At 38.7% G+C, this 26,220-nt stretch overlaps 1 protein-coding gene across 2 annotated transcripts in view; it reads left to right on the top strand.

Annotated features, from left to right (window-relative positions):
- LOC149249695 (SGNH hydrolase-type esterase superfamily protein) overlaps positions 1-26,220 on the top strand; it is a 249,009-nt gene that overhangs the window by 102,599 nt on the left and 120,190 nt on the right. The window contains exon 3 of one of the 2 annotated variants that reach the window (XM_089458764.1): positions 20,505-20,642. In XM_089458764.1, coding sequence (XP_089314890.1) covers positions 20,505-20,642 — 138 coding nt within the window. Of the gene's footprint in view, positions 1-20,501; positions 20,643-26,220 lie in introns of both variants that reach the window. The other variant, XM_089458763.1, reaches the window with a different exon arrangement.

Below are 26,220 nucleotides of genomic sequence, written 5' to 3'. Positions count from 1 at the left end.
AGCCGAAATAGACAATCCTCCATGAAGACTTTCTTTTCGTTAGCCTAAGATGTTAGGAGAGATGGGTTTTCATAGTAATCTCTCTTCTGTTGTCAACCCTCTATTCCTCCTACGATTGTACAATCAAGTCCTCTCGAGCCTGGGCACCCTTCAATTGACATCATTAGGTTCTACATTACTCTCTTCACAATCATTAATGAGAGCATGGAGGTCTCTTCTCCCTGCTCTTCCTCTAGTTTAATTTCCACATATGATGTTGATGTGGAGCTAGGACCTTATGCCTTGTAGGGTTTGCATAGCTCTTCTACTTCTCTTTCTTTTTTTATCATTTATGTCTCATGTGTTTTGATAGCATTTTGGCTCTAGTAGTACTCTCGTTGTTTAGTGGACACTAATCATGATCTTTAGTCCCATTGAACTAACACTTGATCATTTCAGAATGTCAATAAAAATATCCCATCTTATCTAGTAAATGATTTAACCAATCATGTAGGGTATTTTTCCTAGGTACATTCTATGCTCCTCTTTCATGTCTCAATAAAGGCTTTCCCATCCAACCCTAAAGGAGGATACATTTGGCTTTGCTGCTACCTCGCCCACAAAAGCATGTAGTTTGAGAGGATATAATAGGTTCCTTGGCCACAATTGTGCCTGTTGACTTTGATAGAGCCAACCCATAGGTCGTGGTGTTATGAGTTGAGGCTTTGGGAGCCACATTGCCACTCCATTCATCCTTAACAAAAATTGAAGCATTTTGGGTTCGAGAAGTCAATGTAATAGTTGAGGTGGTATCAAAAGAGTCAAATTTGGCTAGGAAGGGGAAATCCCTAATGCTATGGGCATAGGTTGACTTGAATGCATAATCGCTTCTTGAGGGTGAGGTTTAAAGAAATGTTGGGATTGGCGGCAAATGAATTACTCAAGGGGAGTTGAGATGCACATGAGCAAATCCTAGTATCGTATGGAGAGGTGCGAAAATTCAACTGAGACAGAATAATGTAGTTGAGAAAACTCATCTATCGAGAAGTTCTCATACCACTTAGACAATGCCACTAGGGTATTGTAATACATATAGGAGCCACACATGGCTACCTCCAAAGCATAACTATTCTCTTTGCAAAAGAACCAGAGAACACCCTTTGTAAGGCTCCTACTGGCTGTGCAAATCTAGCTGCATGGTTCCAAGCCTTTTTAACCTAGGCCCTAATGATAGGCTTAGGTGGGATTCTACCTATTGCAGCCTAATCCACACTTGGGCTAACATGGAGAAAATATTTAATCACTTGGTGTGGCCTTGGGGGCAAGTCTTGAGTTGAATAGCTGTCACTCAAATCTCAATTCCTTCGTCTAGGCTAACTCCTAGCGAAGCCAAGGGGGGTAGTCCCTAAGAAGATAACTAAGGCTCAATTAAGCTATATCAAGATAAAAAATATTCTAGGAGTTAATTGAATAACACAAGAATACATTCAACCATCAACACATAATATGAAAGATAAATGAGCAAGTAATCACATTTATAACCAATATACAAGATGAGCAAGATCAATAAGCAAATTATCAAATGACATAAATGAAGAACAATATAGACTAGTGCCAAAAAAGTAAATGCTTATGCTTGAAAGTGAAGTTCTAAGAAAAGTTGCTTCTTGCTCAAAAGTAACTCTGGAAATTGAAATATCAACCCAATGCTGTAAAAGTAAATGTTGTGGAGAATGTTCTTGGTAAATTTTATTAAGTTAGATTTCACTTGGATTTAGATTAATTAGTGAGTGCATGCACAAGGTGTTGATTTGGGGTAGCATCGGATGTGATCTAGCCACGAAAATTGGTGGAGATGCTAAGGCACATGAGATCTCCAATACCCAGAAGGGTTTGGGCAGATTCTAAACAGTTTGGGAGATATTAAAATAATTAATATTTTTAATGGAGTCCCTAAGTCTAAACTTAGGGAAATTAAAATATTAATATGAATTAATATAAAACTGTGTTAGAATGGTCCAAAAGTCATGGATCAAGGCAGATCTAATCTTAGCCGTTGATTAGGGACTTAATCTCGGCCATTGATTTGTCAACAAGAAAAGAATAAGAGGAGGTTTGATGGTCACTTGGAGAACACAACAAGAGATCAAGATTTGGGGCTGGGTTTGCTGAGAAAGTTGAGAGAGTGATCTGGAGTTGCCGCTGAAGGGCAGTGAATAGAGAAGCAGAGAGGTAGAGATAGTGTCGGGAGGATTAGCGCAGCAACTGGGAAAGTTGACGTAGAGGGCATAAGCTGGAACTGCTGGGAACAACCAGAACTACCGGGAATAACCGAAACTGCCGAGAACTGCTGGAACAGTCGGGAAAGCTGACATAGAGGGCAGAAGTCGGAACCAGTGTTGTTAAAATCGCGAGTAGTAATCAGGTAAAAAAATTTTTGCCCGAATTTTTGGGAAAAAATCGTGGGGATTTTTTATTTTTATTTTTATTTTTGTGAGGAGGAGGAGGTGACCCAAGCTACCCTTGTCACAAGTAGAGGACGTGGTCTACCTCCTGTAGCTCCTAGTTCTTTAGCTTCTAGAGCACAGCAGACTCCATAGTCTAGTACGACCTGCCAACTCCACCGACATCTACATCTAGAGGGGCAAAGGAAATCAGTAGTATTAGACTTTAGTTATTTGGTTCATTTCATTGTATATGACATTATGACTCATGATATGAGATACATTATTATATTTTTTGTTGATATTTTGAGGTTGAGTTGGGACTCAGGAGTCAGGACTTACTATTCAGGACATGATTCATTGTTATGTGTGATTTTAGCACTAGAAATGATATTAAACATCTTATATATTAGTTCTTTTATCATATTTATGTGTCAATGTATTTATTTTATGTTGTAGATGGTTTAGATATTAAAAAATTTGAAAAAAAAATGAATATTTTGTACCAAACGATTTTTTCCCGATTATTACGATTTTTTTCCGATTTTTTCCTTGCGCCGATATTATCCCGATAATGATTAGTGGAACATTGGCCGGAACTGTCGGGAATAGTCGAAACTGCTGGGAAATGCCGGAACAGTTGGGAAAGTTGACGCAGAGGGCAGAAGTCGGAACTGCCAGGAACAACCGACGCAGAGGGCAGAAGCCGGAATTGCCGGGAAAGCTAACGCAGAGGGAAGAAGCCGGAATTGCCGGGAAAGCTGACGCAGAGGGAAGAAGCCAGAATTGCCGGGAAAGCTGACGCAGAGGGCAGAAGCTGGAACTACCAGAACAACCGGGAAAGCAGACGCAGAGGGCAGAAGCCGGAACTGTCGGGAATAGTCAGAACTGCTGGGAACTACCGGGAAAGCTGATGTAGAGGGCAGAAGCCAAAACTGCCTGGAAAGCTGACACAGAGGGCAGAAGAGGCTGACGCAGTCCCTAGAGAATGACGCTGGGGTTTTTCGTGGGGCAGATTGGAGCTGAGGAGCTGTCAGAGTGTTTATCCGGGATTTCAGCGGAGCATCTGTCTCTGAAGGAGAGGTACTACTGCCGAGATTTTTCTCTGTTGGGTGAGCCAGATTTGGCACCCAGATTGTATTCTGAAACTGCTTAATAAATCAAACCCTCAGATAGCTGCACCGATTTTCCTGCATTGGGTTTTGCCCGGGACATTAGTCCAAAAATAACAGTGTCATTTGTGTGCTTGTTTCTGTTTCCTTCACTTGATGATCTGTAATGTGTTGAGCATGTACTTGTGTTTATTTCCAGTATTTACATGGTAACTAACTTGTTAATTAACAGAACAAGTAGGTAGGAATAAATTAGTAAAGTGCATGAAGGGTTTCTAACGCGTCAGACTTAGAAATTTCGACACAAGGGAGATGTGCAATTGCAAGAAAAGTAAATCTAATCTAAGGTGTGCTTCCCCTTCCACCTTTAACATTTGAATGGGTTTCAGAGGGTCGCAAGGAGATCCAACGAGAGGAAGCTAGCTTAAATGACTCCCCTGATTTCACAAGTCGACTAGTTGCAAAGGGATCCAACACTAGGAGAATCTAGCTCCAAGTCCGATTTCACAAGTCAACCTTTACCTTAACCCATCCTCACAATAAGTGGTAGAATTGGTTTTTCCTAATTAAACTAAGTCACCAACAAGCTCTTTTTGGTCATGTGCAAGGATCAGGTCAGGCCTACAATGGCGGAGAGCATGACAGAGCCTGATGGGGTTTGTTACTTTGCAAAATGAAATCTATTCTAAAGCATAAAATGAAATCTAATCTATGAAATTGAAATCTACTCTAATATTTTGCGGTGTTAAGTTAATTTTAGCCCAATAAACACACCATGAAAATGAGACACAAAACACAAGAGAAGCCCCCCTGCTGGGCAAGGGGGATTGGGATGCCTAAGAGACTCTCTTAGCTCCCTCAATGTTACAATGCTTAGTAGTGATGGTATCCCTTGTGAATAAAGGGAGAAAAAATGATTTGAAGTTACAATGATGGTAAAACTTCTTGTTTTACAAAGGTAATTGTATGAGGTTCCTTCCGGGTTGCTTGAAATGGCTCAATTGAAAGAAATTTCGAACCTCCCATTGTAAACTCGCTGACCTGCTAAAAACCAGCAAGCAAATCCAAGTGAAAAGTGCCTGAAATGCTTTTGGGACACTCCCAATTTGTTAGTACAAAAGCCTAAAAATATTCCAAGTAAAATGCTACAATGAAAATTGTAAATTTCTACACTATGCAACTAAGGAAAAGCCAAGGTAACTTGGTTTATCTGATTTAACTGTTTTTAGGGCAGCAGATAGTTCGACCTTCACAATGCTAGATTTATCAATGTAACTCTTAAAAATTGAACCAAGAAATATTGAGGAGAAATTAAGAATTTTAAATGAGAAAAAGAAGAGAGAAATTTGGGGTTTTCAAAGGACTTGGAGACACTTGTTGCTAGTGGTTATAAAGATTCTTATGTGCTTGAAGATGGATACTCCAACTGTGGAGATCCCCAAACTTCAAATCTTGAGGTACTTGTGAATCTTGTCGAGAGATTAGTAATCATAGGTGTAGCTTGCATAATGAAAATGAATAAACATGATATTCAACCAAGAAACACATGTAAATTTCAATTTCAATAATACAAACTAACAAGAAGACAAACAAACAATTGTTTGTCTTCTCCTTTGGACAACAATGACCCTATTAAGGCCTAGAATACAAACTCAAAGCAATAGAATTGAAACAACAACAAGGTTATCTTATGAAAGCTCCAAACCAGTGTTGCAGGAAATGTCCCCCCCCAGCTCCAAAGCTCGATCCAGGTCCCGTACGAAAACACGGCCGATTCGACCTCCGAAATGCGACTCCGAAAAACCGAAATGTGGATTGGGCCGGGTTGAACGATTCCTGGCCTGTGGGAACGGTGTGGCCCGATTCACATTTCCATATGCCGGATCTGTGTTTTGGAGGGCGGATCGGCTCGTGGATCTGCCACAGATCGAGGCCGCTTTCATGGGCCTATCGGCTGGTTATTTTTATATATATATATATATATTTTTTTTTTTTTTGGCTTAAGTTGGGTTGCAGGATGGGTTGGTGTTGGGTTAGGGATGGAAGGAAAAGGATAAAAGCTCTTTTCACCTCTCATTTTCTCACTCTTATGTTTTTGGAGAGCTTGGAGAAGAGAGGAAAAGAGAGCTTGGAGAAGAGAGGAGAAAGAGAGGAGAAGAGAGCTTGGAGAAGAGAGTTGAGGAGAGCTTGGAGGAGTGAAGGAGGAACTAGGAGCATTGAAGGAGGAGGAGCGTGGAGGATCAAAGAAGGGATTCCATCTACAAGAGCTAAAGAGGTAAGTGCAAACCCCAACTCCCTCATTTTTTTGTCATTTTTTTGTATTTTCTCTCCTCCCTCTCCTACTCTTTCCCATTCTTTTTTCTTGCTCATTTATTTGCAGGTTGCCCACCACCTATATTCATATTCCAAAATGGTGTTTTTTTGGCTTATATGTATCATTCCACTTTTGGTTTTCATGATGGCGAGGGGGATTAGGAATAGAAGGGAAGAAGAAGAAGAGAATAGTAGTCCCCATATGAGTGATCCAATGTATGATGAGGAGGAAGGGTTTGAAGAGGAAGGGGATGAACCTGATGAGAACATTGAAACACTAGAGGGGAAAGCTGCATTGACACCCTTGTGGAACTATGTGACCAAACTTGAAGGGGGAAAAGGTGGTGGAAGCTACAAGTTTTTGTGCCCTCATGGTTGTCATTGAGGAAAACTATATAGTGGTTCATATACCCGTGTGAGGAGGCATCTTTGTGGGTGGATGGACAATGATGAGAAAAAGGGTGTCGTGGCGATATCAATTTGCCCAAAGGTTTCAGTTGAACAAAGAAGAAAATACATCCAAATAAAGGAGGCTGCACAACAAAAAAATAAGAAACAAAAAACTCAATCTGAATCAAGTGCAACCTCTAGATTTGGTAGCCCATCTCCTCATGGTACTTCTGCAAGCTCTGGAGTTAAAAGAACAATAGGGATTTTCCTGAATGTTGATGGGATGGATGATGTGGATGGAAAGATAGTCTGATTTCTTTGTGCTTGCTGTGTACCATTCCATGTGCTTTGCTCTCCCTATTGGTATGAAATGGTAAAGGCCATCAATGAAGCCCCAAAAGGATACAAGGCCCCCAACTATGAGAAAGCTAGAGCAATGTTATTAGAAAGAGAAAAAGCAAAGGTTCAAAGAGCTTTGACACGTTTTACAAATGAGTGGGTGGATTGTGGGGTATCTGTTGTATCAGATGGGTTGACAAATATTAGAAACCAACATTCGATAAATGTTTTTGGTGTTTCTGCTAGTGGTGCAATATTTATTTCATGTCATGACTCCTCCTCCATCAATGCAACTTCCCAAAACATTGCAGATCTCATATTGCAATCAATCAAATATGTTTGTCCTAATAATGTGGTTCTAGTGATCACAAATAATGTAGCAAATTGTAAGGCAACAGGAAAAGTTATTGAGCGTACTCATCCACACATCTTTTGGTCTGGGTGAACCTTTTGATGCATGATATTGTGAAGCATAAAGAATATGGGTGGATTAATGAGTTTTACAAGAGAGGGAAGCAACTCAATAAATTTATCATAGGGCATACAAGGGTAAACTACTTCAATGGCACTTACTCCAAGTTGTAGTTGCTTAAACTTGCAAAACACAAGATTTGCACGTTATTACCTCACCTTTAGACAGCTAGTGAAGGTGAGACAAGCTTTAACTAATATGGTGACCTCTGAATCATGGGAGGAAATTAACACTAATAGAGATGGTGCTAATGTAGCCAAGGACACTATTCTTGACATGTTCTTTTGGTCACAGGTTAAATATGTTTTGCAATTCACCAAACCAATTTATTACATGATCAAGTTTGCAGATTCAAATCGACCAATAACTGGGGAGGTGTATGAGCAAATGTATATCATGTTGGGGCAGATTAAAGACATTGTTGAGCCTAGAGATATCACCTTGTACAATTATATTTGGAGGTGGAAAAATGATGGGATATGCTAAATGTTCCATTGCATGCATTACCATATGTTTTGACACCTAAATACTATCATCCATCATGGCTTTCAACACCAACACCTCGGTTGGGGGGGGGGGTGTGGCAGGGGCAGGATAAAACCACACCTAGATCTAGAGGTTCCAAAAAAATATATGATTACATTGGATAAATTAGTCCCTGATGAGGAGGAAGCTGCCATGGTACAGAAACAATTGAGCAACTATACGCTTAGCACTAGTCCATTTGGGAACATGCATGCAATTAGAGATTGAGAGACTTTTTCTTCTCTTGAGTGGTGGAACATGCATGGAGGTGCTACTCCACTTCTACAAACTTTGGCATTGCGGGTGCTATCATAGGTGTTAAACACTTCTTCTGCAAAGAGGTGTTGGAGCTCTTATTCTTTCATCCACAGTGTTAAAATGAACAGGTTGAGTTTAGATCGGGCAGAGAGCTTGGTTTATGTTCATTACAACTTGCGATTGTTGTCCCATGACTGTGATGATGCAAAGACTAATAAAGTCCTTAAGGTTTGGGACAAGAATCCAGAGGAGCCCAATTTGGAGGATGGAGTGTTGCGATTAGAGCAATTAGAGGATGCTCTTATCTAGGATGATGATGATCGAGTTGAGATGCCACCCCCATCTGGTCCCTTGGTTCCCAGGTTCCATGGTTCAACACCAACAACAGGGGCTTCGTCTTCATCAGTTTCAGTGCCACAACTTCCACAACCACCATCTTCTTCATTGCCACCACGTGGAGGCCCACCGCCACGTACTCTTCGTGGTGGAAGGAGGAGAGATTAGTAGATATATTCACAATTTACTACTTTTGTCATAGATTAGACTTGTAGGCTTGTTGTGAATTTGAACTTTTTTGTCTTGGTGGTGGCCAAGTGGCCTATTTTGTAAACATTATTATTTGAATTTTGGACATGACTAATGTTGACAGTTGCTCACTTGCTAGATAATATGCTTTATGTTTTATGTTTTATAATATGCTTAAAAATTTGATGTATGTTTGTAATTGCTAGAATATAGATGGTTGATGCTCGAATAATTAATCATTGATGTACAATGGAATCATGGATGCCATATCTATCTTGATTTATGTAAAAATATGCATGTTTTCATGTCTTCTACAACTAATTTGGTATTTAGGATGTTTGTTTTGAATATAAATGCAAAACAAATATATATATATATATATATATCTATATCTATATCTATATCTATATCTATATCTATATCTATACATATACATATATATATAGAGTAGACGCTTCGCTTCCTAGATTTTTGGAAAATGACGCTTCCGCATCCCCGCTTCCACCAAAAAACGTCCCCGCTTCGTCCTTGCTTCGTGCAATGTTGCTCCAAACAAACCATGCAAGTCACAACACCATAAGCTTCCAAAGCCTTCTTTTATTAACCAAAGATAGAACAATTACAAAGTAGCATCAATTCCCCAAGCTCTCAAGCTTCTATACTAGCTAACAATGGGAGAGAGCTCTTGAATTTATAAAGAAATCAGGAGATCCCAAGAAGATTGATGAATGAGAGCGCACGAATTTCCCAGTGGAGGGAGGAGATCCCAAGGTAGCCAAGGAAGCTATGTGTAGGTATCCATGTGGGCATGTGTAGGCCAAGGAGAAGGTTTCTGTATGGCCAAGTGTGTATACGTGGGTATCTGAGGAGGCCATCCATTGAAGGAGTGGGAGTGGCCTTGCCACATGCCCACTAAACTCACATTCAACTCGCACTTTTCCCTGGGCCAACTCGGCCTCATTAATGACCACAACTTGGCCTCTCTACTAGGTGAACTCAGCCTCCACTTGTGAGTTAACTTGGCCTTTGACTCATCACTTGAACTCGGCCTTGAACTCTCCCTTGAATGCTTACTCACTCCACTCAAGTGAGTGACCATTAGTTGACTGAAAACATGTTTCCAATATGTCCCCAATTTTATTTAATGCTGATTTTTCTTGTCTTTTCTCCCTTTTATAAAAGTGATTTTTTATGAGGAAAAATTGGTATTTTGCACCCCAAAGTGGATACTAGGGTAATGTTGGTACTTTGACCATGAACATTGAGTACTCACATGCTATGCAAGTCTTTCTAGTCCCACTTTTTATTTGTTACATAAAATTGATTAAAAATTCCCATTCTGCGGGAAATTTTTAATTATTAAAAAATCCTACTAAAACCTAATGCAATTCCATGAAACTCAAGATAATGCCTAGCATGGTAATATACATTGACCCTAGACTTAGAAAATACACTGAAGACCTAGTTATTAAGACACCAGCTCTGGTGGTTGTGAGTGAAAATACTCAATTAATTATTTACTATAAAAAGCGAAAATAATTAATTAAGTAAGAAAAACACTCTGGAGCAACTTCCTTAGTAACCAGGTCCCAAGCATCTAAGTCTTTTACAGAAGTTTGTCATGCTAGTGACATTGTTTACAACTTCCCCATGGGGGTTACGGAATTTGCATGAAGAAAGAAGAGAGAAGGAGATAGAATAATAGAGAGAGAAGAAAGGCAAAATTGCCCTGCTGGACTTCTGAACTTGAAAAATTTGGCTGGTGCCTTGTCCATTGGGCCATGGGGTCCTCCTTATTTGGCTAAGTACAACTGAGCAGGTAACACTACCCACGAAGTATCCTATAATGGTCTTGTTGTCGCGCAGATTGGCACGACAACGCTCGGACCGGGGGCTGTCACTCTGATCCCCGATCCCTCCGTTTAAGCCTGTCTCCCGCGGCTAAGGGGGGTAGACCCTGTGAGGTGATGAGACCAACTGTCGACCAGTTGGTTGGGAGACACGAGATACGATGATAAAAGGGCTTGATGGATTTAGAGATTTAATTGCAGACCAGTGCCTTGTGGAGTCAAGGTTTAAATGATTACTTGTTAAATGATATAGAGACATGAACCATGAACAGTAATCATCTATCATCGGCTAAATCATAATGCTCAAAACGATATCTGGCAACTGAAAATTTGAAAAGATGAATGCTTTAAAATACCACGAGAATTATAAACCATTAACCAGATATCGATTTTGCATCTCGGCTTGAAAACTTTAGATCTCAGCAATAAAGATATAACGTGAAAGCTCCTGAGACTTGCAAAAAATAATTTCCCACAAATTTTTTATTTTTTTAACATTTTTTAAATCTTTTTTCAATTTTTATTTTTCAATGTTATAAAAAATTAAAAATCCTAAAAGGTTAAAATTCTAAAACTAAATTCTAATTAAAAATAAAACTAAAAAATATATTTTTTCATTTTTCATTTTTTATTTAAAAATCAAAAAAATTAAAATTGAAATCTAATTAACGCAAAATCAAAAAAAAAATCTAAGATCTAACTAACATTAAAAACTAACACATGAAATAAAATTAACTAAACAAAAACTAAAATACAAAACACATTTTTTTTTATGATTTTTTTATTTTTTTATTTTTTATTTTTTAAATTCAAAATTAAAAAATATAAAACTAAAGCTAAAGAACTTAAACCAAATCTAAATCTAAATATAAACTATAACCTAAATCCAAATGAAAATTAAATATGAAAAATAAAATAAACCTACGCTGGCCTTTCAATATACATATTATTTTTTTTTTTGAATGAATTTATATTCAAACGCAAAGATTGAAATCTAAAAAAAAAATAAATCGAAACTACATATGAACCCGATGCTAAAGCGAACTAAAACGTAAGCGCATAAATGAATATAACAATCCACTGTGCATAACGTGATACCCTACGGCGACTGAGAGTAAGAAAACAAAAACCGCAGGCGGAGAAAAAAATTTACGATTCAGGCGCATTGACAGAATGCGGGTTTCAGAGACACACAAATTTTAGCGGGGATTGAAGAAATTTCGAAGCCGATTGGGAGTTTACCTTAGCAATACGTTACCTGAGCGATGGAATTCGATTTCTTTGTGTATTTGCAGGTGTATTGACAGGGGGACGGTGCAGTTGGAAATCAAATCTGAAACTGGCGTGAGGTGCATATTTTAAAAAGCGGAGATATGATGAATACGATGACGCGTTGATGCACTGGCATTCACGTTGGAAAGCTCTCAGTTTATCACGTATCCAGAAATCTCCTCACAGCAAACTCGAATTTTGATCAGGCCACGTGAAATGAGAGGAGCAATTCATGATTCGAGCTTTATTCATGCCTGTCACGCTTTGACATCTGCGTGCTTCTTCCAGATCCGCGGGATTTATAGATGGCTTTGGAAACACTCACGTCTGGGATGATTTGAACCACGCAGAACGCACCTTTTCACGTTTGGCTCTCACGTTGGCACAATATGTTTCAGCAGCAATCGGAAGCAAACTTGATCTGCCAATAAATTTGTCCCTGCAATTGCATGGAAACAAGATCCTGATGAAATATGCCTCAGACCCAAAACTGAAAACCCTAATCAAATCTTCAGAAGAAACCCTAATGAAAACTGCCAAAAAATAAACTTGAAACCCTAGAACAGAAAATCTGAAACCCTAAGACAGCTAATTAATTTACAAATTTGGCCCCTTCACAGCCAGATTTAACAATAAGAACAGGAAAATTTTAAGGAAAAGAAATTTCAGATTGTCACTGTGAAAAAACTTCAAAAATTCTCTCATGCAGATCAGAAAAATAAAACCGAATAATAGACCCAGGATAGAATCCACTGGGCTCAGCAGAAAATGCTTGTGGGAGTTGGCTGGTTCAGCCGAGAACTTCCCCTAACGCCCACCAAATCTTCTTCAACAAGGGTTTTTCTGCACAGCTCAGAAACAACCATCAGTAAGAGGGCAAGAATGCTGCTAGATTTCAGGAAGTAATGGAGATACCTGCCATTACTTCAGAAAACCTACAACATTCAGACCCTAGCACGTGAGCAAGATACCTGTACTCACAATGCTCTGAAAACCAGCTACTATCAATGACTGAAAATAAAATATGCAGAAACTAAAACAATCTCACAGCATTTTAAGAGAGTAACACCAGCAAGATATGGACCCCAAAGTCTTCTTTATTAACCAGAAACAAATTTACAAGAGAGCTTCTTCAGTCTTTGACTCACAGATCAGATGATCTCAAATGACTCCCTAAGACCCTATATAAAGGAAATGATCCTAACGGCTAGTTTTGGGTGATCCATGTAGAACTGATCTCGACCGTTGATGAGGATCAAGACATCTCTTGATCTCATCCGTCGATTTATTAACTTAAAATATTATTATTTTATTAGTTAGGGTTTTTGCTTCATTTTTTAATTTTTTATTATTTTTATTCATTTTTTTTTAATTTTTAATTCATCTTAAGATGGATCATCAAACTAAGCCGTTGGGAACATCACCTAGGACCTAGGACCTAGGACTCATGAAGGGATTTACAACATTTTCAACCCTCAAGATACATTTCATCATGATTTTTTACAATTTACATCTCAAAGGGATGAACCCACTTAATACGGACCCTCACAAAACACCCAGCTCTGCGACACAACGATAATCTAGCAGATCAACACACTAGGATTCTCCTAAAGTTCTAATGACAAAATCAATCCTGGCTTTGGGGTCAGGTTTGAAGGAAAACTCTGCCGATCCGTGGATCGGTGAGACAAAAAACCTTCCGGGACGTAGATTATCATCAGAAAGTTAGGTCCACCTAGGCAAATTACATACATGACTTCATGTCTGCTAAGATTATTTACAGTTAATACATGCAGACTGGGTTTACAATCAGAAAGATCAAACTGCTGATGATGGCAGGATGGCACGGACATGCTGATCAGGTGCTGCTTCTTCTTGTCAAGAAAAGACGGGGTGCACTGCATGGGTAGTTGACCAGTAGGGGTCAACATCTGGCTCTACTTGGGGACACGTTGCTGCTTGCAGGAATGTGAGAATCCAGAATCTGCATCCATACAACACAAAAATAAGTAGCGTCCATCCCAAAAAATCAGCATATTCATTAAGGACAGGAAAAACGAAAGCTCTTCATTTATTAACTATCTAAGGCAAAAATAAAAATGCGGAAAAACAAGGAGTAGGGTTAGGAATACGATACAAAGGATGCCCTGGGGCATCAGACGTGTTCAATATAGTGCATACTGAGCATTTGCCTGCTTTCAGGCAAATCTGTCGGCTGCTTGTCGGATGTACCATGTCCAATTTTGCATATGGTAGGACTCCTTCCTATCCGAAAATCAAGCTGCTCACGGCCGTCTGATGCATCAAATCTTCGTCTAATCTTCTTCCTCTTGCGCTTCTTCTTTCTGGCAGGATGAATTACTGATGATCTGGAACTTTCTGTTTCAAAACTATCAGATGAAGTATACATGATATGTCTTTCTTTAGCCCGCATCTGATCTTTATCATTCTTAAGTCTGTCCGGATCACCTTCAATTAACCATCTTTCAATCGAATCAACAACCTCCTCATAATAAGATGGATCTTGTTGCAGCACATGAGAAGGCTCCTGATCTATTGATGTCACCTGGTTTCTTTCATCTTCCAATTGCTGAAACCTTTGAACCTCTATTCTAAATGCATCTATCTGACTAGAGTGTTCAACCTTTACAACACTAATTTGTCTGGCATGGTGCTCTTGCATGTCTTTTATTACTTTATCACTCACTTCCTTTATGTCCATCAAGCAATGCTGCATAAAATCTATTTCTTCTTTATGATTTGCTTGTATGTCAGCCACTTGATTATTATGATTGAAAGTCATGATGGTCATTTCCTCATCCATGGTTAAAAGCTTATTTTGCATAGAGTCAATTTCCCTATCATGATCAGTTTTCATGGTCACCATATTTTCCTCTAAGACTGACATCTTGCTATGCATGATTCTAATTTCTGTTTCATAATTAGTTTTTATGGCCTCAATTTCCTTAGCATGCTGATTTTGTGTGACCTCCAACTCCCTATTACGCTTTTCTAGGTGGGTGCATAAAGTTTTGACATCATTGATAAGACTAGTTTGATTGCTTTCCATATTTCTTACCAGCATCATTAGATCTTGTATAATTTGCTTTTGTTCTTCCCTTTCACTATTATTTGTCCCTGATTTTCCACTATGATGATCTGCAATATTTCCGGTTGATGACACATTCTGATCTTGAAATCTTTCTTCAACAGCTGAATTACTTTCTTTCTGATCAACAATTTTAGAAGGCAATCTGTTTGGATAACCATATCTATCTTTAAAAGCATCAACAATGTCTTCTAAAGAAGTGAAAGAATCCTTAGGAAAACTGTTAAACCAATTTAAAGCATCATCTTCTAAAGTAAGGACAAATAAACGCATTTTGATATCTTCATGATTAAACTGAGGGGATCTGCAATATATGATCATGATGCGATCAAACAAGCCTAGATGCCTTCTAACAGCGATTGGATCACCACCTGAAAAAATAGGTAATTTAGGAGTGGCCTCCTCCGGAAGATCATGGAGACGGTGAGTAAAACGACATGGTTTAAATGAATAATCCATGATGAACAATAAGGGATCAGATGGATGATAGAACTAGCTCTTTGCTCAAGAAAATCAAAAGGTGAAAGAAGTGGAGTCGCCACTTGAACAATAAAACTGATTCTAAGATCCAAGAAGAAACCACAAGCAGATACGAGGAAAGATTCTTGTCTGGGAAAAATGAGAAAAGTGGAGTCGCCACCCAAACAAGAAACAAAACCGAAGAGATGCTGCTGATATATGATGAAAAGATGCCAGAATATTGAATCTGCCAGCTCAAATGAGAGGTGAGAAGATGAGAAGCTGAATGTCGATGAAACCCCAAGAACAGAAAAACTCTGTCCCCGGCAACGGCGCCAAAAATGTTGTCGCGCAGATTGGCACGACAACGCTCGGACCGGGGGCTGTCACTCTGATCCCCGATCCCTCCGTTTAAGCCTGTCTCCCGCGGCTAAGGGGGGTAGACCCTGTGAGGTGATGAGACCAACTGTCGACCAGTTGGTTGGGAGACACGAGATACGATGATAAAAGGGCTTGATGGATTTAGAGATTTAATTGCAGACCAGTGCCTTGTGGAGTCAATGTTTAAATGATTACTTGTTAAATGATATAGAGACATGAACCATGAACAGTAATCATCTATCATCGGCTAAATCATAATGCTCAAAACGATATCTGGCAACTGAAAATTTGAAAAGATGAATGCTTTAAAATACCACGAGAATTATAAACCATTAACCAGATATCGATTTTGCATCTCGGCTTGAAAACTTTAGATCTCAGCAATAAAGATATAACGTGAAAGCTCCTGAGACTTGCAAAAAATAATTTCCCACAAATTTTTTATTTTTTTAACATTTTTTAAATCTTTTTTCAATTTTTATTTTTCAATGTTATAAAAAATTAAAAATCCTAAAAGGTTAAAATTCTAAAACTAAATTCTAATTAAAAATAAAACTAAAAAATATATTTTTTCATTTTTCATTTTTTATTTAAAAATCAAAAAAATTAAAATTGAAATCTAATTAACGCAAAATCAAAAAAAAAATCTAAGATCTAACTAACATTAAAAACTAACACATGAAATAAAATTAACTAAACAAAAACTAAAATACAAAACACATTTTTTTTTATGATTTTTTTATTTTTTTATTTTTTATTTTTTAAATTCAAAATTAAAAAATATAAAACTAAAGCTAAAGAACTTAAACCAAATCTAAATCTAAATATAAACTATAACCTAAATCCAAATGAAAATTAAATATGAAAAATAAAATAAACCTACGCTGGCCTTTCAATATACATATTATTTTTTTTTTTGAATGAATTTATATTCAAACGCAAAGATTGAAATCTAAAAAAAAAATAAATCGAAACTACATATGAACCCGATGCTAAAGCGAACTAAAACGTAAGCGCATAAATGAATATAACAATCCACTGTGCATAACGTGATACCCTACGGCGACTGAGAGTAAGAAAACAAAAACCGCAGGCGGAGAAAAAAATTCACGATTCAGGCGCGTTGACAGATTTCGGGCTTCAGAGACACAAATTTTTAGCGGGGATTGAAGAAATTTCGAAACCGATTAGGAGTTTACCTTAGCAATACGTTACCTGAGCGATGGAATTCGATTTCTTTGTGTATTTGCAGGTGTATTGACAGGGGGACGGTGCAGTTGAAAATCAAATCTGAAACTGGCGTGAGGTGCATATTTAAAAAGCGGAGATATGATGAATACGATGACGCGTTGATGCACTGGCATTCACGTAGGAAAGCTCTCAGTTTATCACGTATCCAGAAATCTCCTCACAGCAAACTTGAATTTTGATCAGGCCACGTGAAACGAGAGGAGCAATTCATGATTCGAGCTTTATTCATGCCTGTCACGCTTTGACATCTGCGTGCTTCTTCCAGATCCGCGGGATTTATAGATGGCTTTGGAAACACTCACGTCTGGGATGATTTGAACCACGCAGAACGCACCTTTTCACGTTTGGCTCTCACGTTGGCACAATATGTTTCAGCAGCAATCGGAAGCAAACTTGATCTGCCAATAAATTTGTCCCTGCAATTGCATGGAAACAAGATCCTGATGAAATATGCCTCAGACCCAAAACTGAAAACCCTAATCAAATCTTCAGAAGAAACCCTAATGAAAACTGCCAAAAAATAAACTTGAAACCCTAGAACAGAAAATCTGAAACCCTAAGACAGCTAATTAATTTACAAATTTGGCCCCTTCACAGCCAGATTTAACAATAAGAACAGGAAAATTTTAAGGAAAAGAAATTTCAGATTGTCACTGTGAAAAAACTTCAAAAATTCTCTCATGCAGATCAGAAAAATAAAACCGAATAATAGACCCAGGATCAAAATCCACTGGGCTCAGCAGAAAATGCTTGTGGGAGTTGGCTGGTTCAGCCGAGAACTTCCCCTAACGCCCACCAAATCTTCTTCAACAAGGGTTTTTCTGCACAGCTCAGAAACAACCATCAGTAAGAGGGCAAGAATGCTGCTAGATTTCAGGAAGTAATGGAGATACCTGCCATTACTTCAGAAAACCTACAACATTCAGACCCTAGCACGTGAGCAAGATACCTGTACTCACAATGCTCTGAAAACCAGCTACTATCAATGACTGAAAATAAAATATGCAGAAACTAAAACAATCTCACAGCATTTTAAGAGAGTAACACCAGCAAGATATGGACCCCAAAGTCTTCTTTATTAACCAGAAACAAATTTACAAGAGAGCTTCTTCAGTCTTTGACTCACAGATCAAATGATCTCAAATGACTCCCTAAGACCCTATATAAAGGAAATGATCCTAACGGCTAGTTTTGGGTGATCCATGTAGAACTGATCTCGACCGTTGATGAGGATCAAGACATCTCTTGATCTCATCCGTCGATTTATTAACTTAAAATATTATTATTTTATTAGTTAGGGTTTTTGCTTCATTTTTTAATTTTTTATTATTTTTATTCATTTTTTTAATTTTTAATTCATTTTAAGATGGATCATCAAACTAAGCCGTTGGGAACATCACCTAGGACCTAGGACCTAGGACTCATGAGGGGATTTACAACATTTTCAACCCTCAAGACACATTTCATCATGATTTTTACAATTTACATCTCAAAGGGATGAACCCACTTAATACAGACCCTCACAAAACACCCAGCTCTGCGACACAACGATAATCTAGCAGATCAACACACTAGGATTCTCCTAAAGTTCTAATGACAAAATCAATCCTGGCTTTGGGGTCAGGTTTGAAGGAAAACTCTGCCGATCCGTGGATCGGTGAGACAAAAAACCTTCCGGGACGTAGATTATCATCAGAAAGTTAGGTCCACCTAGGCAAATTACATACATGACTTCATGTCTGCTAAGATTATTTACAGTTAATACATGCAGACTAGGTTTACAATCAGAAAGATCAAACTGCTGATGATGGCAGGATGGCACGGACATGCTGATCAGGTGCTGCTTCTTCTTGTCAAGAAAAGACGGGGTGCACTGCATGGGTAGTTGACCAGTAGGGGTCAACAGGTCTGATGCCTTAAACCTTCACGAACAACAATATATTCATTAATAGCAATTTCTACATAGATTTAATCAGCAACAATCTCAATACCTCGTGGTAACTTTTCAGAACAAACTTGTGGGGGACTTTCAGTGGTGTCATTGCTGACACTGGTATTGGCTTTAAACGAAAATCCTTGTATCTTTCAAAGAGTGATATAGCATGGTGGGGCAGCCATTTGGACCCCCTCAAGCCTTATGATGACTGAAATAGGGCATGCAGGTGAGATCAAAGCAATGAAGGTTAGCAGATCTACCTGTAACTCTGATTAGATGGCCAGTAAATGCAGCCAGGATGCTCAATCTTGCAGGATCTCATACATATGCTCACCTAAGGCTAACCCTGCCTTCGACAGTATTTTGGTTTTTTTTTCACAAATAGAAAGTCTGTGTGAAGCTTTTTTCTTTTGCATGGTATAATCTACTAACCAGTGTGTGATTGTCCTACCTTGCCTTTTTAATATGAAGTTATTGGCATGTTCAATCTGGCCCTTAACAAGGCATCTAGCTGAAAGAGCTTACGTATTCAATCAGATTCTTAACCCTCTAAAAAGGAATAAGTACTTGATCTAGTTGCTAGTCAATAGGATTGAAAAATCTCTTAATTTTTACATCTTATACTTACAGAAATCAAAGCAACAGTGGAAGTGTATATACAAAGGACCTTATATCCTCTTCCATAGAGCTATTAATGCTGAAATAAAGTCTGAATAAGCTAAAGAATCTAAGACTTCAGCATTCTTGATCCCAAAGCACCCTTTTGCCAACAAGTGGTGTATCTCATCATTCCACATAGCACAAAATGCAGACACAGAGCTAACCTCAGCATCAATAACAAATCTACACTGAAACTTCCAAAGGGTGATGTTATGATTCAAATACATAAAAAACCAGAAGTAGACATCCTGTACACGAATGTGAGCATGGAACACAACTCCAAGATAGATAAGAGATAAGTTACACAATAACTCAAAGAATAGGAGAACCGCCTTCCAATACCCAATATGTTCATACACACCATTCACTTGTCCTCAATAACAATTACATCATCTCTATATATACCTATTCAAACAGTGCACATGTGGCCCCTTCATTATTAGGCTGACCCTATTACATATACATTTGCACATTACATGCACAATTTACCCCATATATGGCCCCCCATGGGGTTATATCAGGTGAACAAGGCAGAAACTCTCAAGCACTACCAGTTCCCAATGAAGGATGAGTGCACTAGATAGCTGCAGTCACCAAACAATTCTGTTTTCCAATGAATACAACTCTGAAAAATCGTTTTTGTAATAATCTATCTAGAGAATTGCATTAATCCCTTAGCATACTTCTTGCTTGAAGATAGTTTAAATGCAGATTATTCTAGACGAGGGCCTGGAAATGCTCAGTTCTTCTCAAAAGAGGATTGTTTTGTTAGCTTGTAGTTTATTTTGTCTTCCAAATTGATTACTATGCTGCTCAACTAGAGTTTCTTGTATAACACAATAAATATTGATGGTAGATTATGTATAAAATACCTAGGGATTATTGGATAACATAAGCCTGTTTCCCTTTAATTTCTCTGGTACTCAGATTATATGCTGGAATGCATTCTCAGAAAGCCACCCATGTCACTTGTCTAGCTAGATTAAATCTGCAACTTCTTTCCGATGTAGTTTCGGTTTAGAGTCTAGACTGTAGTTTCCCCTTATAGCAGTCAGAAAATGAAATTCTTTCTATGACATTGCTTTTAAACCAGCATGCAAAATTTTGTTAATCCTGTTTAAAATCACTCTATTTAATGAGGAACCAATCTGAATGATTTTATTTTTATGTTTTGCTTATTTTGCTGAGCGTAATCCTTAAAGCTATAATTTTGTTTCTTTGTGCAGAAGTCTTCTAAGCCACCATTAGTGGTGACAGTTTTCTTTGGAGCCAATGATGCAGCTCTCCTAGGGAGGAGTAATGAGCGGCAGCATGTGCCTCTTATAGAGTACAAGGAGAATCTTCATCGGATCATAACTCATTTGAAGGTTCTTTAAAGGGCAGCTTGTGCCACATGCTTGAAAAAATTGGATGTCTATCTCTAGTCTTTTCACACTTCATGGTTATCTTTATCATGGAAGCCTATGGAATCTTATATCCTAGCTGTTATCTAAGTACATAATTAATGTAAAACTCAAAATCCAAGAACATTTTATTATAACAGAAACAATCCAATTCAGTACATACATGTCGTGGCTTTACAAGATTTCTCCAATATCAGAAGTCTAAGTTAGTAGAAGTCCATGTTGTTTAGTGGAAAAGTTTTAATTTTATATCAATTTTTAATGTGGAGGGAATGCATTTGATATATCATTATCAAACAATAAACATGTACATCAAGTTTGATACATCATCAGGCCAAAGAGCAGCGACACATCTCCCCTTCCCTACATACCTGTGGAGAACAAGCATGTTTTCTTTTGATGTGTGCACTAATATGACAAGGAGGCAGTACTCACATAAGAGGACAACATGTAAGAAGTATATTTCCACAATTGTACACACTATCCATTAGGTATTTATAAAAGTTTGGAGTCCAAATTGGAATAATGGATTGATCAAAGGAGTGCTTGAAAGACTAATTATAGGACTGATTGATGGAGTGATTAGTGGGTGATTGATTAGAGTTTGCCTCCCTAGGAATTACAAAGAGACCACACGAGGTTTCGTTTGGTGGCAAGTGTTGAAAATGTAATTAAGGTTGGTCTTCATAATTGCTATTGTACTTTATCATTATGTATTTATTGTAAAATTGAAAAATAAAAATATTTTGAAGTATGGGTTTCATGCTCCTTTTACTTATTTATTAGGTCAAAGCCTCCATTGTAGGCTTCTAGGGTTTTCTTGAGTCATAAGAGTCATTGTCATATTTATTAGACCCTTCTTGTGCTTTTGTATCATGTAAAGAAAAAATATTTTGAGTCAAAACAGTCATATTTCACCTCCTCACCAAGTCGGCCTTGCCTTGATGAAGTCGGCCCTGTTTGGGGCAATTTGACCCCGTGGAAGCAGTATAAATAGAAGGAGAATTTGACCTATTTGGCATTCATCCATCAACAAGTTTGATCTGCAGTGAAGGAAGAGAAAAAGAAGTGCGAAGTCAAGGACAAGAAGGTCAAATCAAAGGAAGAACAAAAATCGAAGTTTTGGGGCATCTTCTCTCTCACGTGTGAGATTTCTAGGGTTTCTGGGCAAGTTGTAGGGGCTGAAATTTCTGCAGTGACTGCAGGTCCGAAATTCTGAGTTGTAGGGGGCCAAAATTTCAGATTGAAGCAGTTTTGAAGGAGTTGACTTTGGCAGAGTTTGTCTACTTGGAAGGAGGGCTGACTTGGTGATTGGAGGAGGTCTTTGTCTTGGTCAAAAGGTCTTGGATTGTCTCACTTTGACTTGGTTCTATTACAGAAGAAGAGTTTGACTGGGTTTTCCCCTAGGAGAGGGGTTTTGCCTTGGCTGAGTGCCTACATCTTGTGTCTCTTGTTCTTGTGATCTTCATACATTTTTGATTTGGTAATTGCTTGATGAAATATAACATAATAAAGAAATAAAGAAGCCAACACATATCACAAGTAATTATCAAGAAAAGAGGAATCAAAACCCTAATAACTACAAGCATTGATTTCTCAACATGGTATCAGAGCTAAGGTGAAGGAAGGACTATTTGAAGATCACTTTGTTGGCTATCATTTGAAGGAAGGAAAACACTCTTGGAAGAAAGATCTCTCTCATCAATGGCAAGCTATTTGAAGATGGGACTCAAGACCCTTAAAGATCTCTTAAAAGTTGCAAGAAGCTTTGGTGTCAAGATCATCTACAATCTATCTAGGAGAGTAAAAAATGGAGGATTCTTGGTTGCACTTATAGGTACATTTGATGATGACAATGCTTGGATCATTGATAGTGGAGCCTCAAGACACATGACAGGAGAAAGTGGACAAATTCAAACCTTATCAAAAGGATCATCATCTCATTCAGTGGAGCTTGGAGATAACAATAACTATGCAGTCAAAGGTCTTGGATCTACTTCATTGGAACTAGAAGATGGTGGAAAACTTCATCTCAACAACATTCTCTATGTCCCAGGTTTGAAAAAGAATTTACTTTCTATTTCTTGTCTAGAAGATAAAGGAGATAGAATTGCCTTTGTAGATGGAAAAGTTCTTGTTTGGGGAAGGGACTCTAGTATTGAAAAAGCTAGGGTTATTGGGATTCGTGAGGGGAGGTTGTATAGACTTCTAACACCTCCTCAAGCTCTTGTTCACATGGATATTAGTCCCTCTTGTTGAAGAATGTAACTAGGTTTGGTCTTCATAATTGTAGAATGTAATATATATTTATCAAAAGATTTTTTTTTATTATCATTAAATTGACTTATTAAAGCATGGATTTCATGCTTGGGTCCGTAGTCATAGGTCAAGCCTTCATTGTAGGCTTTTTGGTTTTTGTTCAAGTCAAAATCAAATATATTTTGTTATGTCAAAGGCATCCTCCATCAAATCACCTTGCAAGTCGGCCTCCAAACTGATCTACTACCAGTCGACTTCTCAAATAACTCATGTCGACTCATTTTACAGTTGGAAACCACTATAAATACCCACGTAAACTCGGCTCCACAGGCAGATGCAGATGAAGTTCGGACAAATCTCAGACATAGCAAGTAAGGATGATTACAGGTCGAGAACAGGACGAGACACCATTACAGGGTCGAGGTATAACATAGTCACTGTAACTTATTGCAGGGCTGAGGTATAACACTGTAACTTATTGTAGGGCCGAGGGATTGAAGCAAGTAACCATTACTGGGCCAAAGTAAGTCACTACAACTGAACTGAAGTAATACAGAAAACCGAAATAATAATATTATTCCAGGAAACCAAAGTATGATATGGTTTCAGGACCAAAGCTGAGTATAGTTATTCCTTGAAGAAGCCATAGGACCGAAGATGGGTATAATTACAGGGCCGAGGTTCTAATTTGCATGATTGGCATTTTGACTAAAAGCCAAGATGAGCTACTTGCCATTGTCATATGAAGAAACATATCAACATATATGAGCTAGATTGACTTGATGGATGGAAGGTTGTTTCTTGGTCTAGTTTTCAAGAGTCTTGGTTGTCTCACTGTGATATGAATCTACTAAAGGAAGAGTTCTTGATTGGGTTTTCCCCTACATGGGGGTTTTGCCCAAGTTGTGTGCCTACATCTTGTGTTCCCTTTTTGTTTGTGATCTTCATGGATTGACATTAGTCTTAATTATAAGAACATACCAAATAGAAAGAAGATATAAGAAGTGAAACATCATAAGATAATGTCATAATAGAAGAGAAATCAAGTTATATGCAAGATGCCCTAGATTTCTCCACATGGTACCAGAGTGAGGTTCATTTGCACAAGGGCATAAAGGAGACCACAAGGGCTACAAGTTATGGCAAAGAAGTCTGGTCAACTAAGACTGAGCTTCCCAAAAAGATAAATTAGAAATACTGGGCACTATAAAGCAGCCCTAACCACAATAATGTGATCACAGACTTGGAAGGCATAAAAGGTGTGTTTAGAAGATAGTGAAAGGTATAATATGCAGTTTCAGGCCTTGTTACCACTCAAACTAGCAGGGGGTCCTAGAGGGGCACTTGCTAGGTCAAGAGCAACAATGAAGCTAAAACCCACTGTCACCACAACTAAAGCTTCCTACTCTTTACGGACTTTCACCAATGGGAGGAGACCCGATATATAGAAAATAACTTATGAATGATAGATCAACTAAGATGGATGTGAAGTGATCTCGGGGACCCTTTCCTAGGGGAGGCTCAAGAATGGGACTTGCTTGCTTCTTAAGCAAGGTACAAGGCTTTCTAGGAGAAGGAGATGAGGATTTAAGGGCTAGGTTTGGGGAGTGTGAATTGTAAGGAGCTTCCAAAACCCTAAAATCCTTGTTGAACTTGGTTTCCCAAGTGGTTTTTGAAGAGTTGACTTGTCAAAGGTATGGGACCATGCAGGACCAAGTGGATCTAGGTTAGGTCAAGAGGAAGGAGTTTAGCAACCAATGATAGACTTGACCTAGACAAGGAGGAGAATAGGATCAAAGAATTGATTTTCAGGTGAAGGTGCAAAATGATCCCTACGAAGAACTAGCCAAGGGAAACTTAGGGCAAAAACCAATCTCGAAGCTAGGGCTTGGGATATGTCACTGTTGAAATTTCTATGTTCGGCACATTAGAAATCCCTACTGCATTTTCTGGTTTATTATCTCCTAATTGTTCTTTCAATTAGCAAGTTATTTATAAATATAAATACCGAAATAAACACATATGCAACCTTAACACATATACAGAGCAACAACTGAAATAACTGAGACAATCACACAAGGGACATCGTTATTTTTGGACAAACGTCCTCGGAAAAACCCAATGCGAGAAAGCCGGTGCAACAGATATGAGGGTTTTATTCTTATGCAGTTCCTGAATACAACTAGGGTGCAAGAAATGGCTCACCCTTTAGAGAATTTCCTTGGCAGAAGTACCTCTCCTCGGAGACAGATATTCCGGCTGATCAACAACCGAATGAGTGATCCCACAACAACTTAGACAGTTCCTTAGTTGGACAGAGAAACCTGATCCAAGCTTCTCTCTGGAACTGCGTCACCCTCCAGGGACTGCGTCACCCTTTTCTGCTTTGCGTCTGCCTCTCATCTCCCAGTTTGCCCCATGAAAAAATCCCTCAGCGCTACCTCTTCAGCCCAGCGTCAGCTCTGCTAGCCTTTGCGCAGCCTCTACTGCCTCTACGTCAGCCTCTTGGCCCTCTGTGTCTTCTGCGCTGGCCCACTCAGCCTCTGTGTCAGTCTTGACTGCCTCTGTTTCAGCCTTCCTAGGCTCTGGGCTGTCTCTCCGACACTTTCTCTGCCTCTCTGATATGTATTCTCGGCCTTTTGCCGAACTACCCCTCACTGCAACAGATCACTAACTTGATTTCTCTGTAAACCCTGCCCCAGAAAATCGAATTCTTGATCAACTTGGTGTATCTCCAACTGACTCTCAAGCCTCCTCTTATACTTTTCCTATTGATGATTCAACGGTCGAGATTAAGTCCCTAATCAACGACTAAGATTAGATTTGGCTTGATCCTCGTCATTTACAACTTTCTCACCTGTTTTATATTAATACACATTAATATTTTAATTTTCCTAAGTTTATACTTAGGAACCCCATTAAAAATATTAATTATTTTAATATCTCTCCATCCGGGTGGAATTTCCCCAAACGATTTCTGGGTCTTGGAGATCTTATGTGCCTTAGCCTCTCCACCAATTTTCATTGCTAGAGCACATCCGATGCTACCACAAATCAACACTCCCTCTTAGCGAGAACTGTGCACTAGTAATGCTTCACTATAGAAACATCGCACTGATCCTCTGCATCGGTACCTGTGCTGATGCTTGGCTTGTTGCCTCACATCCCCTGCATTGCTGCTTCTTGTACTGTTGCCCATGACACTGCCACTGCCACTGCTACATCTGTACTGCAGCTCCCTCTGAATATGCTGCCCGTGCTGCCCCTAGCACTGCCACTGCTA

The sequence above is a fragment of the Pinus tabuliformis genome, chromosome 7 (genome assembly GCF_031772625.1).
Source record: "Pinus tabuliformis cultivar Carrire ecotype Pingquan chromosome 7, CPIR1, whole genome shotgun sequence".
In the NCBI taxonomy this organism is placed as follows: domain Eukaryota; kingdom Viridiplantae; phylum Streptophyta; class Pinopsida; order Pinales; family Pinaceae; genus Pinus; species Pinus tabuliformis.
Note: the sequence above shows the minus strand (reverse complement) of the source record. Positions and strands in the feature narration are given on the sequence as shown.